We start from the raw sequence: 15,623 nt of genomic DNA on the forward strand, positions 1-15,623 counted from the left end.
TAAACATATTTTTATTAAATTTTACTTAACAAATTTAAATTCAAACATTAAACATCAACATTACCCTTTAGGATTCTCTGAATCCTTCGACTTCCCTCCGCCCTTCCATGGTTACCATTATCAATCTTTCTTCAACTGCTTCCCTTATTTTTTTCTATTTTTTAAAAGGAAATTAATCCATTTTTACCATAGTTTTTCGTACATTACAAGCACTACACACATCCTGCCAAAGGTTTTAGTTGTTTACAGTATTCTCTTAAATACATTGTTGTTGTTGTTGTTGTTGTTAGCTGGAAGAGCTAATAATATACCCAACCAAGAGTCGGACACGACTAAATAACTAAACAACAACAACAAATTATTAGCTGGGTTCCCGCAGCCACTTTGGGCAGCTTACAGCATAACTAAAAACATAATAAATTTCAAATCCCCCCCCATTTTTCTCCCCCCCCCCATTTCCATTAAATTAAATTCTGCTTTTTAAAAGTTCTCATATATTTCTGATTAAAAAATTATGCTACTTGTGCATCTGATTCTACATGGCTCTTCCCTTTGTTGGAAAATTTATATTCTGTGTGAAGTCCAATTAAGTTCAGTCTCCTAAAAACAGTCCAAAGAATAAAAGACATAAAATTAAAAAAATAAAAATGAAATAAAAACGTAATAAAAACACCAAGCCTTTAGAACCCTCCCTAAACAGGGCTGCCTTCAGGTGTCTTCTAAAAGTCAGGTAGCTGCTTATTTCCTTGACACCTGACGGGAGGGCGTTCCGCAGGGAGGGCGCCACCACCGAGAAGGCCCTCTGCCTGCACAGAGGAAGATTTTGGGGAGGCAAATTCCTGCTCTTTCCTTCCAGGTGTTTGCCAGCTCCCACAGCATCAAGGAAATGGGGATGCTCTGCGCACTCGCTTCTACTACAGCCCCACCTCCAGGACCTGTGAGGGGTTCCTCTATCGAGGGCATGGAGGCAACGGAAACAACTTTTTGACAAGAGCAGACTGCCTCCAGTTCTGTGCAGCTCATGGTAAGACAGGCCTGCACCAAGAATACCTTCAGCTGAGATTCCTGCATTGTCGGGGGTTGGACTAGATGTCCCTGGGGGTCCCTCCCAACTCTGCAGTTCTATGATTTGCATGCAGAAGGTGCCAGCGAGTTTCGGTTCCTAGTTCCGCAGCTGCAGGGCCAGGAGGGATCCCCTTACCAAGACAGTCCTGGCGTAGTGCAGCGGCTACTCAGAACAGAAAATTGGGGGCTAGAGAGATCAGGGTGGGTGGCTTGGACTAGGCAGCGCCCTGCATGTTGAGAGATTCAGGACAGAGAAAAGAAATAATGTTTAATTTTTTTTTAAAAAAAATGAAATTTTAAAAATAGTCTAGTAGCACCTTAGAGGCCAACTAAGTTTGGATCTGAAGAGGTGTGCATGCACATGAAAGCTCATACCTAGAACAAAGTTAGTTGGTCTCTAAGGTGCTACTGGGGGGGGGAGTATTTAATAATAATAATAATAATAATAATAATAATAATAATAATAATAATATTGACTGCATCAGACCAACACGTCTACCTACCTGAAGCTAAAAGAAAGTCCTTTTTCATGCAGCACATAATTAAACTATGGAACTCACTGCCCCAGGAGGCCAAGGGGGATGGCTTTAAAAGTGGGTTGTACAAATTCATGGAAGTGGAGAGGGCTGTCGGTGGCGACTGCCCAGGATGGCTCTGCTCTGCCTCCGCAGAGGCAGCAATGCTTCTGAATGTCAGTTTCTGGAAACCCCAAGAGATCCTGCTTGCCGATTTCCCACAGGAATCTGTTTGGCCACTGTGTGCGCAGGATGCTGGACTAGGTGGGTCCCTGGCCAGACCCAGCAGGCTTTTCTGATGGGTTTATCATGTTCCAAATCTCCAGCCTTTCTTGTGACCTCTGAGACTGATGGGGGGTGCCTCTCTTCTTTTTCCAGGTAGACAATGACCCCCGCCCCCTCTCCAAGGCAGGATGAAAAGCTCCTGGGACCCTCCAAAGCTGCTCCTGGATCTCTGGGGGTGAAGAAAAAACCCCACCTGAGGCGGACTCCTCCTTCCTTCTCCTCTCTTTCTCCCCCTTGCTTGCCCACACTTATATCTGAAGACCTCGATCTTTGCTTCTCCAGCCACAGCCCTCGGAAGGGTCCCTGATCCCTCAGAGGGACTCCTTCTCCCTTGCTACCCCTTCTGGCAGTGTGGTGCAGTGGTTAGACCACTCTGCCATGAAGCCCACCGGGTGACCCTGGACAAGTCACCATCTCCCAGCTTAAGCAACGCTGCAGTTCTGTTATTCTATGACTCTATAAGCTGGGATAGAAAGGTCATGTGATCATAACACAGGTGATGCTTGAATTGCAGGGGTTGGACTAGATGACCCCTGGGGTCCCTACCGACTCTACAGTTTCATGATGCTGTGTCCTCCTCCCCACTTCCAGAGAATAGCCCTGTGATGCCATCTCTCTCCTTCTTCAAAACTCCTTTTCTGCAAAGTCTTTGCACTCATCCTTTGTTACCCTCCCTGCCTCCCATCAGATTGTAAGCTTTTCGGGGCAGGGACCCGACTCTGCTTCTGGTACTCACCATATGCCTTGCTGGCATGGGCGTAGCCAGGATTTTTGTTGTGGGGGGGGGGAGTTGTTAGGGAGCAGACTTCTTTCGGGGGGTGGCAGAACCACAGTGAATTTAGTATTTTTAATGATTTTCAATCATTTTTGAGGATTTATTCCCCCCACACACACACACACTTATGCCCATGCTTGCTGGTGCTATTTCCACCCTCACCACTATAAGGCTGCTCCAGCTGCCGGTGTGCTTGGAGGGTTAAGCTGATCTTTGTGCACCCTGTAATAAAATCACTGCCTTATCTGCTGCCTGGAAAACCTGGTGATTGTGTTGTTACATGACACTCCAATCGCCAAACAGTGATGGGATCCTGGAGTTGCAGGAACAGTTTCCTTGGAATAAAGGTCAGCAGAGACTGTGGTTTATTTAGACTAGAGCAGGGTCCCCAAACTAAGGCCCAATTGCCTTCTAAATCAAGCCCGCAGAGGGTCCGGGAATCAGCATGTTTTTACATGATTAGAATGTGTCCTTTTATTTAAAATGCATCTCTGGGTTATTTGTGGGGCATAGGAGGAATTCATTCATATTTTTTTCCAAAATATAGTCTGCCCCCCCCCCAAGGTCTGAGGGACAGTGGACTGGCCCCCTGCTGAAAAGGTTTGCTGACCCCTGGACTAGAGAGTTTTATTTACATGCATGTACATCCAGGGACGCAGGTGGCGCTGTGGGTTAAACCACAGAGCCTAGAGCTTGCCGATCAGAAGGTTGGCGGTTTGAATCCATGCGACGGGGTGAGCTCCCGTTGCTCGGTCCCAGCTCCTGCCAACCTAGAGTTCGAAAGCATGTCAAAGTGCAAGTAGATAAATAGGTACTGCTCCAGCGGGAAGGTAAACGGCGTTTCCGTGTGCTGCTCTGGTTCGCCAGAAGCGGCTTTGTCATGCTGGCCACATGACCTGGAAGCTGTACGCCGGCTCCCTCGGCCAATAATGCGAGATGAGCGCCGCAACCCCAGAGTCGGTCACAACTGGACCTAATGGTCAGGGGTCCCTTTACCTTTACATCCAGAGAACAGGATTGGGGGGGGGGAGATGCTCACAGCATCAACACCCAAACAGCTCTTGCTTCTCTGTTCATCGCAGCTTTGGCTCCAGCACAGAGCAAGCAGGTCTCAGTGTCTCCAACCTTCTTCCATCTCAGTTGACTCCTACCTAGCAGCTAGGTAAGGGGGTGGAAGAAAGCCCCCCACCCCATTTGTTCTATGGCACAGAGAAGATACTTTGGTTCAGCTAACGGTGGTGCATGAATAGTTAGCCAAAGCCATTGTCTGGACAAAGAGACTCGTTGGCAAGCTGGCTTCCATCCATTTCACCCTCGTAGGCTCCCAAGAACCGCAAGGGGCACCATCCAGACTGACCCCCAAACTCACAGCACCACAACACTGCCCCACTGCACTGAGCCTGCCAGACCTGGGTTTTCATGGTAGAATCACTCATCATGCTCCCATTTCCACAAGAGCAGCTTCAGCACAGACTCCAATGCCAGCCCACCCTCCTCTCAGCTTTGCCGACTGCTGGTGCCATGCAGAGGGCAGCTTTGTGTGGATTTTCAAGACCCCAAATTCTTCTGAATCAAAGGATCGGGGAAATTGCAGGGCGGTGGGGATTCCTGTTGAAGGTTTGAGTTTCCAGCCCCAGCTGTTGTGGGAAGCCTGAGAGGATGCAAACGGGCTCTAAAGGGGCTTTCTGAGGCAGGAGGAGGGGCATGGGGTCCTCAGGGTGCCAGGGGACCCAACTCTGGGTCCAGGGCCGGATTTAGGTTTGATGAGGTCCTCGGCTCCTGAAGGTCTCTTTCTTCCCTTTGGCGATCCCTCGTAGCCGAGTAAGATTGTGTTCCATAAACACGGTTTTAACAATGAGTGCGTAAGTGACTGTGGAGGCCAATTCTGGATCCACATTGGGCACATTGAGTTCCAGGCAGGAGTTGATCACGGTGTGGATTTGCCAAGCGCGCCTTCCTCTTAGCGCATTTCTCCCCTGTGTCCTGAGTTCGAGTGTCTTCAAAGCCCATGACACCTTTGGTAAAGGCTGTTCTCCAACACAGGCCAGTGTTTCCCAGTGTTTCCTGAAGGTAATGGGGCCCTTTATATGTCCAGTTGTCCTTTGTCAACAACAAATTGTTGCTCTTTTTGTGCTGAATATATGCTCTATGGTCATTTATGGACCTAGTAGGTATCAAGAGCCATTTGCACATGTTTCCATGCAAGCAGTCCATGCAGAATGTAGGCACCCTATATATAGAAATGAGCAAAGCAGGGATATTTTAGGGAGCAGGCTAGCAGGCGGGGCCCATGACTTAACGTCATAGGAGCCTACACAACACAAAACACTGTTGCTGTATGTAGGTTTCATTTTATTTGTTTTTTAACTTATATTTTGGAAATGTACATCCAGTTTCCCCCCCCCTTTAAATATTTTTTGGGGCCCCAAGAGAGTGGGGCCCTGAGCTAGAGCTCGTTTAGCTTATATGTAAATCCAGTCCGGATCTCCGTGCTACAGCTTGGAAACATCTGCCTTCAAATAAGACAAGCAGCTGGCACAACTCTAGTCTCTCTGCCAGCCAGGAGCTGAAGCTGAGGACGCCAGAGAAAGATCTGATGAAGCTAGGCCAGCCCAGCCCAGTTTGGCATGTCTCTTTAGACCCAGCTAAGGAGTACTGTACCTAAGAAGGGCGGGCATCGCAAACAAGACTGGTTCTCAGTCCCCCGCCCCACCCCACCCCCTCCCTCTCTGCCTACGCATCTGTGGCTTTGATAGGTGCTGCCTGGAATGTAGATCCACCAACGGTGACAGTCGGTACCCATTCATTCATTCATTCATTCGTTCGTTCGTTCGTTCATTCGTTCGTTCGTTCGTTCGTTCATTCATGAGCACCAGCCAAAATTCGTTTCTTTATTTCTTTATTTGAGTATTTATAAAGCACCAACTCATCAACAGAGAGACTAGATGACCCTTGGCATGGGCGTGGCCAGGAGGGCAGCTGCCCCCCTAAATCAATTAAAAAATTAAAAAATACATAGCTAACTGAGGTTCTGCTGCCCCACCCACACCCCAGCAAAGATCCTAGCTATGCCCATGACCCTTGGGGTCCCTTCCAACTCTACTGTTCTTGGATTCTAGGAACTTAACACTCAGGAGGCAGCTGCCGATATCTACTTTTTTCTGTACCTTGGACATAAGGTGACATCTTTTTCTCAGGGGGCACCTGTCTTGCATGGCTCAGTTTCCAAATGGGGAGGAGGACCTGCTATGAGCTTTGTTTGGACAAATGCAGTTTTTGTTTCCTTGGGGTGGGGTGGGGAGTGCAGCCATATTTCCTAGCCAAGCCCTCCTCCCCTTCCGGTGCAAACCAGTGCATCTCCCGCCACTCAGGTAGTCGCAGAGGTCAGAGACAGCTGCAGGGGGGAGGGGGAGCAACAGAAACGGTGAGAGGGGCCGGCCACATCGGCATGTCACCCAGCAGCGCTCCTTGGGTGAAATGATCCGCCTCAGAAGGTGGTGGACTCTCCTTCCTTGGAGGTTTATCAGCAGAGGTTTGATGGCCACCTGTCAGGGATTCTGCAGTGCAGGAGGTTGGACTAGAGGACCCTTGGAAGTCCCTTCCAACTCCACAATTCTATGATTCTAGGAGACTCCTAAACTTCTCCACGGGATCAATGAAAGGGACTTTGTGGACAAAGAGGCCCGAAGCCCAAGTTCTTGGTCTCCCTTGCCAGGACCATCACTCTGGAAACAGGAAACAGCAGGGAAGTGTCAGACTGGGGTTAAGTATCGATTGTGACACAGGCTTTCGACACAGATATTGCTTTCATGCAGAAACATGTCGGACGCGTTGCAGAGGGTGAGGCATTCCCAGGAAACCACAGTCAAGGAGCTGGCAGGCTGGAGGGCAGGCAGAGCAGAGCACGCACCCAGGATCGCTTGCTCCCCTCGCCCCATTTTCTGAGACAGAGTCAAAGATGTCAGGGGTCTCTGAGCCCCTTCTCCACCAGGCCAGGAAAGAAGGAGCAGCTGCCTGCTGAGAGGAGGACAGAGTCAGATCTCGCAGAGAGGGGGCAGGTCTGCCCCGATGGCTTTCTCAGACTAGGCTGTCCCTGGAAAAGAAAGGAGGACAATTGAGAGAAAGGGCAAGTCATGTCCTCCTCTGGAGCTTGGTGGGTCCACATATCGATCCCCTGCACCAAGAAGCTCCGGAGAAACACTCCAGCTGCTCCATCCTCCATATTACACCCCTTCAGAGATTTGATGATGGCGATCATATAGGAATCTAGGAAACTGCCCTAGACTGAATCAACCCATTGTTCCATGTTGCTCAGTATTGTCTACACCAGGCTCCCTCAACGTCGGCCCTCCAGATGTTTTGAGACCACAATTCCCACCATCCCTGACCACTGGGTCCTGCTAGCTAGGGATCATGGGAGTTGTAGGCCAAAAACATCTGGAGGGCCGAGGTTGAGGGAGCCTGGTCTACACCGACTGGCAGCAACAGCTCCGCAGGATTTCAGGCAGGAGTCTCTCTCTAAACTCCACCTGGAGGTGCCATTGAATCTGGGACCTTCTGCTTGCAAGATAGATGCTCTTACCACTGAGCTATATTGCTCTTCCTCATATCACCTCTCAGTCGTTTCTTCTCCAGGCTAAACACACCCAGCTCCCTCAACCGTTCCTCATAAGGCTTGGTTTCAAGGCCCTTGATCATCTTGGTCACCCTCTTCTGCACACCTTCCAGCTTGTCCATATCCTCCTTAAGTCATGGTGCCCCAAACAGGACTCCAGGTGGGATCTGGCCAAGGCAGAATAGAGTGCTGCTCCTATGGCTCCCCTTGATCTGGGCACTAGATAGACCTCTGCTGATGCAACCTGGAATAGCCTTTGCCTTTTTCGCTGCTGCATCACACTGTCAGCTCACGCTAAGCTTCAAAGTGCGTACTCACGGGACTTCCCACAGGTCCGGATGCAGTCATCTACCGTGTCGAAATTGTTCTTGTTCCCACCGCAGCCGCCGTAGACGAACTGCTCACATTTCTGGGTGGAGGCGTTGTAGAAGTAGCGGGCAAACATCGCCTTGCAGTTTCCGCAGACCGAGGGCAGGCGGCAAAAGTCTGTGGGGTGCAGAGAGAGGGAGAGAAGGAAGGGTGCAAAGCAATGTGAGGCTGGCCTTAGGAGGAAGAAAACATCAGAAGGCCCCGACCTTAGTTGGCAGCGCTTGATTTTCTACCCTATTGGTCGATCTTCTTGGCATGCAGGGGAGAAGAAAGGACGGAGGAGAATTCTTTGCATAACCGGACAGACCGGCTCTGAAAGTGCACAGACAAATTCAGGGAGGCTTCAGATGTTTACACTCAGGGCATGTGCTGGTTGGTGACAAATGTCACCCTTGGGTGGAAAAACCATGGCTGAGCTCATGCCCCAAAAATGCCAGCTGTCCTCGCCTTCCCTCTCAGTTCTCCTGGTCCAAATTGTGCCTCAGGATTTTAGAAAGAGCAAACTTCCAGAGAATTGTCGAATGAGACAAGGTGGTACTTAAACACCGTGGTCATATGGCTCACATAAACCAATTTTAAAAGTGGGAAAGCACAGGATTCAGTGCCGGATTCACGCATAAGCTAAACAAGCTCTAGCTTAGCCCCCCCCCTCTCTTGGGGCCCCCAAAACAATTTAAAGGATAAAAAAAACTGGATGTACATTTACAAAATATAAGATAAAAAGCAAATAAAATGAAACCTACATACAGCAACAGTGTTTTGTGTTCTGTTTGTTATGTGCAAATGGCTTTAGATACCTATTAGGTCCATAAATGACCATATAGCATCTATTCAACACAAAACACAGTGAAAATTTGTTGTTGACAAAGGACAGCTGGACATAGAAAGGGCCCCATTACCTTCAGGAGCTTAGGGCCTCATCAAACCTAAATCCTGCCCTGACAGGAGTACAAACAAAGGGATGGAAAATACGGAGCTCACTCCTGCAGGAGGCGGCGGCAGCCACCAACTAGTAGCTCAGACAGTAGAGAGCATGAGACTCTTAATCTCAGGGTCATGGGTTCAAGTCCCATTTTGGGCAAAACATTCCTGCATTGCAGGAGGTTGGACTAGACCAGGGTTGGTCAACCTTTTTATCCTACTGCCCACTAATGCATCTTTCTTGATGGTAAAATTTCCTTACCGCCCACCAGCTCTCGATGGAAGGAGGATTCAGCTTGTGCCGTGGAACCCCCTCCTGCCCACCTAGAATCCTGAAACGTCCACTAGTGGGCAGTAGGGACCAGGTTGACAACCCCTGGACTAGATGATCCCTTGTTGTCCCTTCCAACTCTCCAATTCTGTGATTCTATGAAAAAGGATTAGCCAGTTTCATGGAAGATAAGTCTGTCTGCTGGCCATGATGGAGTCTAAGCTCTGCATCCACAGCTGGAGGCAAGAATGCTTCTGAATATGGAAAAGGTAGGAGGGGAGATCAGCCATGGGCATACCCAGGATGAAAGCTGGGGGGGGGCACACCAGCCACGCCCCCAGCCACCTGATTGGCTAGCTGGCAATGACGTGGCCAGGATCCCCCAGGAGGCATGGTCAACATCCACGCCCCCCAGAGGTCTTGCACTCCTGCCTCGCCCTGCCTCCTTTAATGGAAGCGGTGACTAAAACGAGGTAGCAGCAGCGAAGCTGCCTCCATTGAAGGAAACCTGGACCTGGACCTGGGCTAACTTCAGCTCACACTCTTTCAAGTCACAGCGAGCACAGCACAGAAAGTGCTGCCCCACAATGCTCCACGGCACTTCATTTGCATGTATGCATGTATGCAAATGAGGTGCTGCGGAGCATTGTGGGGCAGCACTTTCTGTGCTGTGCTCGCTGTGACTTGAAGGAGTGTGGGCTGAAGTTGGCCCAGGTCCAGGTCCAGGTTTCCTTCAACGGTGGCAGTTTCACTGCCGTTGCTGCCGTTTTGCTTCAGCCAAGCAGGCTGAGGCAGAGCATAGCAGGCAGCGTCTCTGCCTGTCCTCTCCAGCTGCCCTGCTTCTAGGGGGGGCAGCTGCCCCCCTGCCCCATGCTGGGTACACCCATGAGATCAGCGCTTCTTAAGTTCTTATTTGCTTAGTTTAAAAAAACCAAAACCATAATTTTGCTCCAAATTTGCTTTTGAATATGTGCAAACGGTCCTTTCACTTTGTACCTTTGAGGACACAAGCGAAGGCTCAAACCAAGCTTGCTCTCACACAGAGAGAGTTGGAAGGGCTTCAAGTCACACCTACGCAGGTGAGTCTGCCTGCCCATAAACAGCCACAGGTGCGTTGGCAACAGCTGGCAACAGGCGCTGAGGAAGGCGAGGAGGACGGAGAGCCTCACGGCATTTGCATCATCCTGGTTCTGAGATGTTTTTGTGTGTCATCTTGCCAGCCTGGCCCAGCCCTCCTTGTGATGCAGGCAGAGGTGCTTCCCACCCAGCGCAAGACACAGAACCACAAAGAAACTTGAGGCAAGCCACACTGAAGGGTGTGGGGACACAGGTCGGCCTCTTCCTTCCTTCCTCCCTCCCTCCCTCCCTTCCCGAGACACAGGTGCTCACACCTTCAAGCTGAACCTCTCAGGTGGGAGGAGGGATTTGGCACAGGAAGCTCCTGGCTGGTTTCCAGATTCCATTGCAGGCACTGCTGCCGAGAGTGGAGAATTTCTGCAGGCACGGCTCCTTTAGCTGATACAGCGCCGTGCTTGGAGAAATTGTACCTGTTGGAATTGTACCTGTTTTGGAATGTTAAGAGCAAGGAAATTCTGCCCTGTAGGGGAGCGCAGCAAAGAAGATGGGGAAAGCACCCCTCAAACGTCAAGCAGTTTACACTTGCCATACGTCTGTGTCCTGTAGCAGGAAAACTACAATTCCCATATCCCACTCCCAACACTTCAGTCTCTCCATTCCCTGAAAGTCAGAATCTCCAGAGCCACCAAAGAATGAGCGATGTTCTGAAGACTGATTTTCAAAACTGCATTTTGAAGGTCCCTTTTAGGAATTAAAACGCACGCACACCTTGTGATGACTCGGGCTGCTGGGAATCTTTAACTGTGATTCCTGCATTGCAGGATGACGCTTGTCAGTCCCTGGACTCTACAATTCTATGACTTTTTAAAGGCAGCAATTATCCAGTTATTGCTTGAGAATCCCACACCCAAGATTAACTTTTGCACTTTAAACATGAGCAGATGCAGCCACGGTTTGCTCCAACCAGCCAAGGCTCCTGGCCTCCCGCCTTGTCCTCCTCACCTGCCCCCATCCATCGCTTTCATGCCACGTGGAGGATGCTGCCTGGGCACTTTGTGGAACCCTGCAACCTCCCTCCTCCCTCTGGTCAGCTTTGAGCTCCCCAGACACACAAGCCAGCCCGTGTAGCTGGACTGGAAACCTGCATTTGCCAAGCCCTCGCTGAGCCGGGGTGTTTGGGCGGCTGAAAGCAGGTTCCCCCGGCTGACTAGATCAGTGGGTCCCAAAGAGGGCAGTACCACCCCCTGAGAGGTGCGGGGCTACCTAGGGCTGTTAGCCACAGTGGCTGTGCTTTGCAGTTTAGAAATCTCATGAAATAAATAAACAAAGGGGTGGGGGAACAGCACTCAGTGGCAGAGACGCATCAGGCATCAGCTCCTTGCAATTCCCAATGGATTCAAACTACAAGAAAGAAGATTCCACCTCAACATTAGGAAGAACTTCCTGACAGTAAGAGCTGTTCGGCAGTGGAATTTAATGCCAAGGAGTGTGGTGGAGTCTCCTTCTTTGGAGGTCTTTAAGCAGAGGCTTGACAGGCATATGTCAAGAATGCTTTGATGGTGTTTCCTGCTTGGCAGGGGGTTGGACTGGATGGCCCTTGTGGTCTCTTCCAACTCTATGATTCTATGAAATATTGTCATAACTGACTTGAACCTGCAACTTTTGCATGGGCTGGATGTTAGTGACCCTTGGATTTTAGTATTCTAACAGTTTTCAGCGGTTTTCAAAAAAAAAAAAATCTAAGTAATTTAAGGGCCGTATAAGGTATGATGTCTTAGTGTTCCAATCCAAAGCATTTTCACGTAAGGCTCTGAATAAAGTTTGAATACCATGTTTAAATCACATTTGTCTATGCAATTACAGCGGTATGGGGAGGGACCCAATAACGTGATTCAGTATAGCAAAAGGGGGGGGGGGAATCTGCACCAATCATGTACAATATCCTTTAGGAGTCTGGCGGTGGGGTGCAGAAATTTATCGAATTTGAAAGAAAGCAAGAATTGAGGAATAGGGTCTCCCATCCTCGCCACAATAATTTTGGTGGGGTGGACTTTTTAGATTGCTCACCTCCCACGAACACCCCCCCCCAACCCACAGAAAGGAAGCCGCAGGGACAGGCAAGAGGCAAACAAGCAGGGGGCCCACCCAGCACCCCACTCACCAATGATGGCTTCCTGGCAGACGTAGCCACAGTCCCCTGGGCAGCACTTCTGGGTGCCCGGACACTGGGAGTCATTGGCACAGGTGGAGCAGGAATTGTTTTGGAGGCAGGCGCTACAGTTCCTCTCTTCGAAGATATTCGCCATGGGTGGCATGTTGTAGCAGTAGCCGTACTTGCCTGCAAGGCAACAGCCACAGGTGAATCTCACCAAAGGGACAGGGAAGGGCAGCCGAAACTATCAAGGGGGTGGAGCAAAGGTTGCAGCGTTTGGGACTTTTGGGCTTTGATTAAAGGTGGCCAAGGGATTGTCTACGCTTCCGCTTGTCCTGTGTCTACAAAGCACAGGTCCAAACAGTTTTGCTTTTGTCTCACCGCTTTCCCCTGGAAAACCTGCTCTTTAGTGATTAATCAGCACAAATGACAGTTCGTGGAAAACCCAATTGCTGTTTGTTCCAATTCAGCGCTAAAGATGGGATTTTCCCAGGGGAAAGCAGTGGGGCAAACAGAGGTGTGCATAAGACCTGGGAGGCAACATGTAGACGTTTACAAAACAATGCCTGGCACAGAGAAAGGGGAGAGAGAAAAGACACACACACTCTCTCTCTCTCTCCCTCCCTCCCCCCCTCTCTCCTAATATGAGAACTCATGGGCATCCAATGAAGATGAATGTTGGAAGACTCAGGACAGGTAAAAGAAAATCCTTTTTCACACAGTGCAGATTTAAACTGTGGAACTCCCTGCCACAGGAGGCAATGAGGGCCACCAAGCTGGAAGGCTTAGAAAGAGGGTTAGAGAATTTCAGAGAGATGAAATTCATCACTAGCCAGGATGGCTCTGCTCAATGCTTCTTGAAAGCCACTTGCTGGAAACCTCAGGAGAGGAGGAGAGGAGCTCTCATGCTCTAATCCAGTTTGTGGGTTTCCCATAATGGACATCTGGTTGGCCGCTGTAAGAACAGCATGCTGGGCTAGATGAGTCACTGGTCTCATCCAACAGGGTGGCCTTGTATTCTTAAGGGACCCACAAAGGGCCACTTATATAGGCCCATCTCCAGAGCTTAACCCCTCCACCCCCCACAAAGAAGTGCAAGAGGTAACAACATAAGACAAATTCATCTTTGCAAACAAAATGAATTTTAACAAGGAGAAATGTAAAGTACTACACTTGGGCAAAAAAATGAAAGGCACAAATACAGGATGGGAGACACCTGGCTTGAGAGCAGTACAGGTGAAAAGGATCTAGGAGTCTTGGTAGACCACAAACTTGACATGAGTCAGCAGTGTGATGCAGCAGCTCAAAAAGCCAATGCAATTCTGGGCTGCATCAATAGGAGTATAGCATCTAGATCAAGGGAAGTAATAGTACCACTGTATTCTGCTCTGGTCAGACCTCACCTGGAGTACTGTGTCCAGTTCTGGGCACCACAGTTCAAGAAGGATACTGATAAGCTGGAACGTGTCCAGAAAAGGGGCAACCAAAATGGTCAAAGGCCTGGAAACGATGCCTTATGAGGAACGGCTTAGGGAGCTGGGTATGTTTAGCCTGGAGAAGAGAAGGTTAAGGGGTGATATGATAGCCATGTTCAAATATATGAAAGGATGTCATATGGAGGAGGGAGAAAGATTGTTTTCTGCTGCTCCAGAGCAGCGGACACGGAGCAATGGATTAAAACTTCAAGAAAGAAGATTCCACCTAAACATTAGGAAGAACTTCCTGACAGTAAGAGCTGTTCGGCAGTGGAATTTGCTACCAAGGAGTGTGGTGGAGTCTCCTTCTTTGGAGGTCTTTAAGCAGAGGCTTGACAGGCATATGTCAAGAATGCTTTGATGGTGTTTCCTGCTTGGCAGGGGGTTGGACTGGATGGCCCTTGTGGTCTCTTCCAACTCTATGATTCTAATGCTCAGATCGCCTGCTGCTTGATGCACACCCCTAAAAACAAACAGCCCCATCCCAGTCTGGACAACCCACCTTGTGGGGCATTTAAAGAAACACTGTGCCAGAAGAGTCCCATCATTTCCTGGCCTGCACCCCCAGACCACTGGTGGAGAGAGAAGGGACATCATACCACAAAAAACTCAGGTGTGCATCTTGGGGGTGGGGGCGGAAAAAGGATCTTCAGAACAGCAGCAGCAGCAGCAGCCAGGAGAAGAGAAGGTGGAGAGAGGTGACCTGAGAGCCACCTGAGGGCTGTCACCTGGAAGATGGAGCAAGCTTGATTTCTGCTGATCCAGAAGGGAGGACTTGAACCAACGGCTTCGAGTTACAAGAAAGGAGATTCCGACCAAACCTTGCGAAGAACTTTCCAACAGTAAGAGCTACTAGGCAGTGGAATGGTCTCCCTCGGAAGGTGGCGAACTCTCCTTCACTGGAGGTTGGGTGGCCATATGTCAGGGATTCTAGAGCTGCGATTCCTGCATTGCAGGGGGTTGGACTAGAGGACCTTTGGGTCCCTTCCATCTCTACAATCCTGTGTTCCAGTGACCACCCAAGGTGGCCCCAGCCCAGCCTCAAAGGCCCCAGGCTCCCTCCGAGCGCACTCACCTTGTTCTTCCTTGGCATCCAAAGTGGGCATGCAATGGGCCCCCAGGGCCAGCAGGGTCACGGAGAGGAAGAGGAGGAGGAGGCCACCTGCCTTCATGGTGCTGCCAGAGTCGTGTCTGAGCCCTGCCAGCTGAGCCCGGCGGCTTTTAAAGGGCCAGGCAGGCGGGGACGGCTCACGGGCGACGGGCTAAGGCTTGTCACAAGCTGGCTCACTGGATTCCCTTCTAATCCAGCCCCAGAGCAACAGCCCTACCCAGGTCGGCGTATTCCCAAAACACGGGGGAGGTGTCACATTGCAACACCCAGCCGCAGGGAGACCAGTCAGACTGGAGCCTGGCCGAGGGGGCGGGGGGGAGAGAGAGAGAAGCGGGGAGTTGTCAATCTCCACTCTCCAGAGTTCCCATTTCCCCCCAATCCTAATTTCAGTTGTCCACATTCATGCAGCAGTTTCCAATATATATGTATTTAGTCCTCCTAAAAACTCACTAGTGTTTTAGGATAAATTTCACCTGACAAAGGCATTTTTGGATGTCGTATTCACTCCTTTCATATTTTGAGATAGGATAGATAGATAGATAGATAGATAGATAGATAGATAGATAGATAGATGATAGATAGATAGATATAGATAGATAGATGATAGACATAAGGCAATGTAACTATCATTGTTTTAAAATTGTGTTTTGATGCTGTGACTCATCTTGGGACCTTTGGGTGGAGGGCAGGAAATTCTTAATAATAATATTTCTAATACTAATAATAGCATTTCATTATATTAATATAATGCATTATATGTGCAGTTTTTATGGAGACATGCACCTCTGTGCGTGCGTGCGTGCATGCATGCGTGTGTGTGCGCACACACACACACACACACACACCATCTATGCAATTTTGTACCTATTTGGGGGGGTGGAGAATTGCATTGCAAAATTCAGAGAAATGTGAATTTCAACAGAGAGCTCTGTTTCGGTTTGGCTAGGCTGGAGAATCAAGAAGTAGCACCCGGGTGACCTTCATCCGTGTCC

General features: G+C 49.6%; 1 protein-coding gene across 2 annotated transcripts; it reads right to left on the reverse strand.

Annotated features, from left to right (window-relative positions):
- Window positions 1-5,522: 5,522 nt before the first annotated feature.
- On the reverse strand, window positions 5,523-14,812 carry LOC118089465 (actinia tenebrosa protease inhibitors). Of its 2 annotated transcripts, none has more exons than XM_035124177.2 (4): window positions 14,596-14,812; window positions 12,055-12,231; window positions 7,574-7,741; window positions 5,523-6,654 (listed from the first exon to the last, which is right to left on the reverse strand). In XM_035124177.2, the coding sequence occupies exons 1-4, from the start codon at window positions 14,690-14,692 to the stop codon at window positions 6,602-6,604; spliced, it is 495 nt and encodes a 164-aa protein (XP_034980068.1). In that variant the 5' UTR covers window positions 14,693-14,812; the 3' UTR covers window positions 5,523-6,601. The 2 variants fall into 2 exon arrangements, with proteins under 2 accessions (XP_034980068.1, XP_034980069.1); XM_035124178.2 differs by having other exon boundaries at window positions 5,523-6,733.
- Window positions 14,813-15,623: the final 811 nt, after the last annotated feature.

The sequence above is a fragment of the Zootoca vivipara genome, chromosome 7 (assembly GCF_963506605.1).
Source record: "Zootoca vivipara chromosome 7, rZooViv1.1, whole genome shotgun sequence".
Lineage (NCBI taxonomy): Eukaryota > Metazoa > Chordata > Lepidosauria > Squamata > Lacertidae > Zootoca > Zootoca vivipara.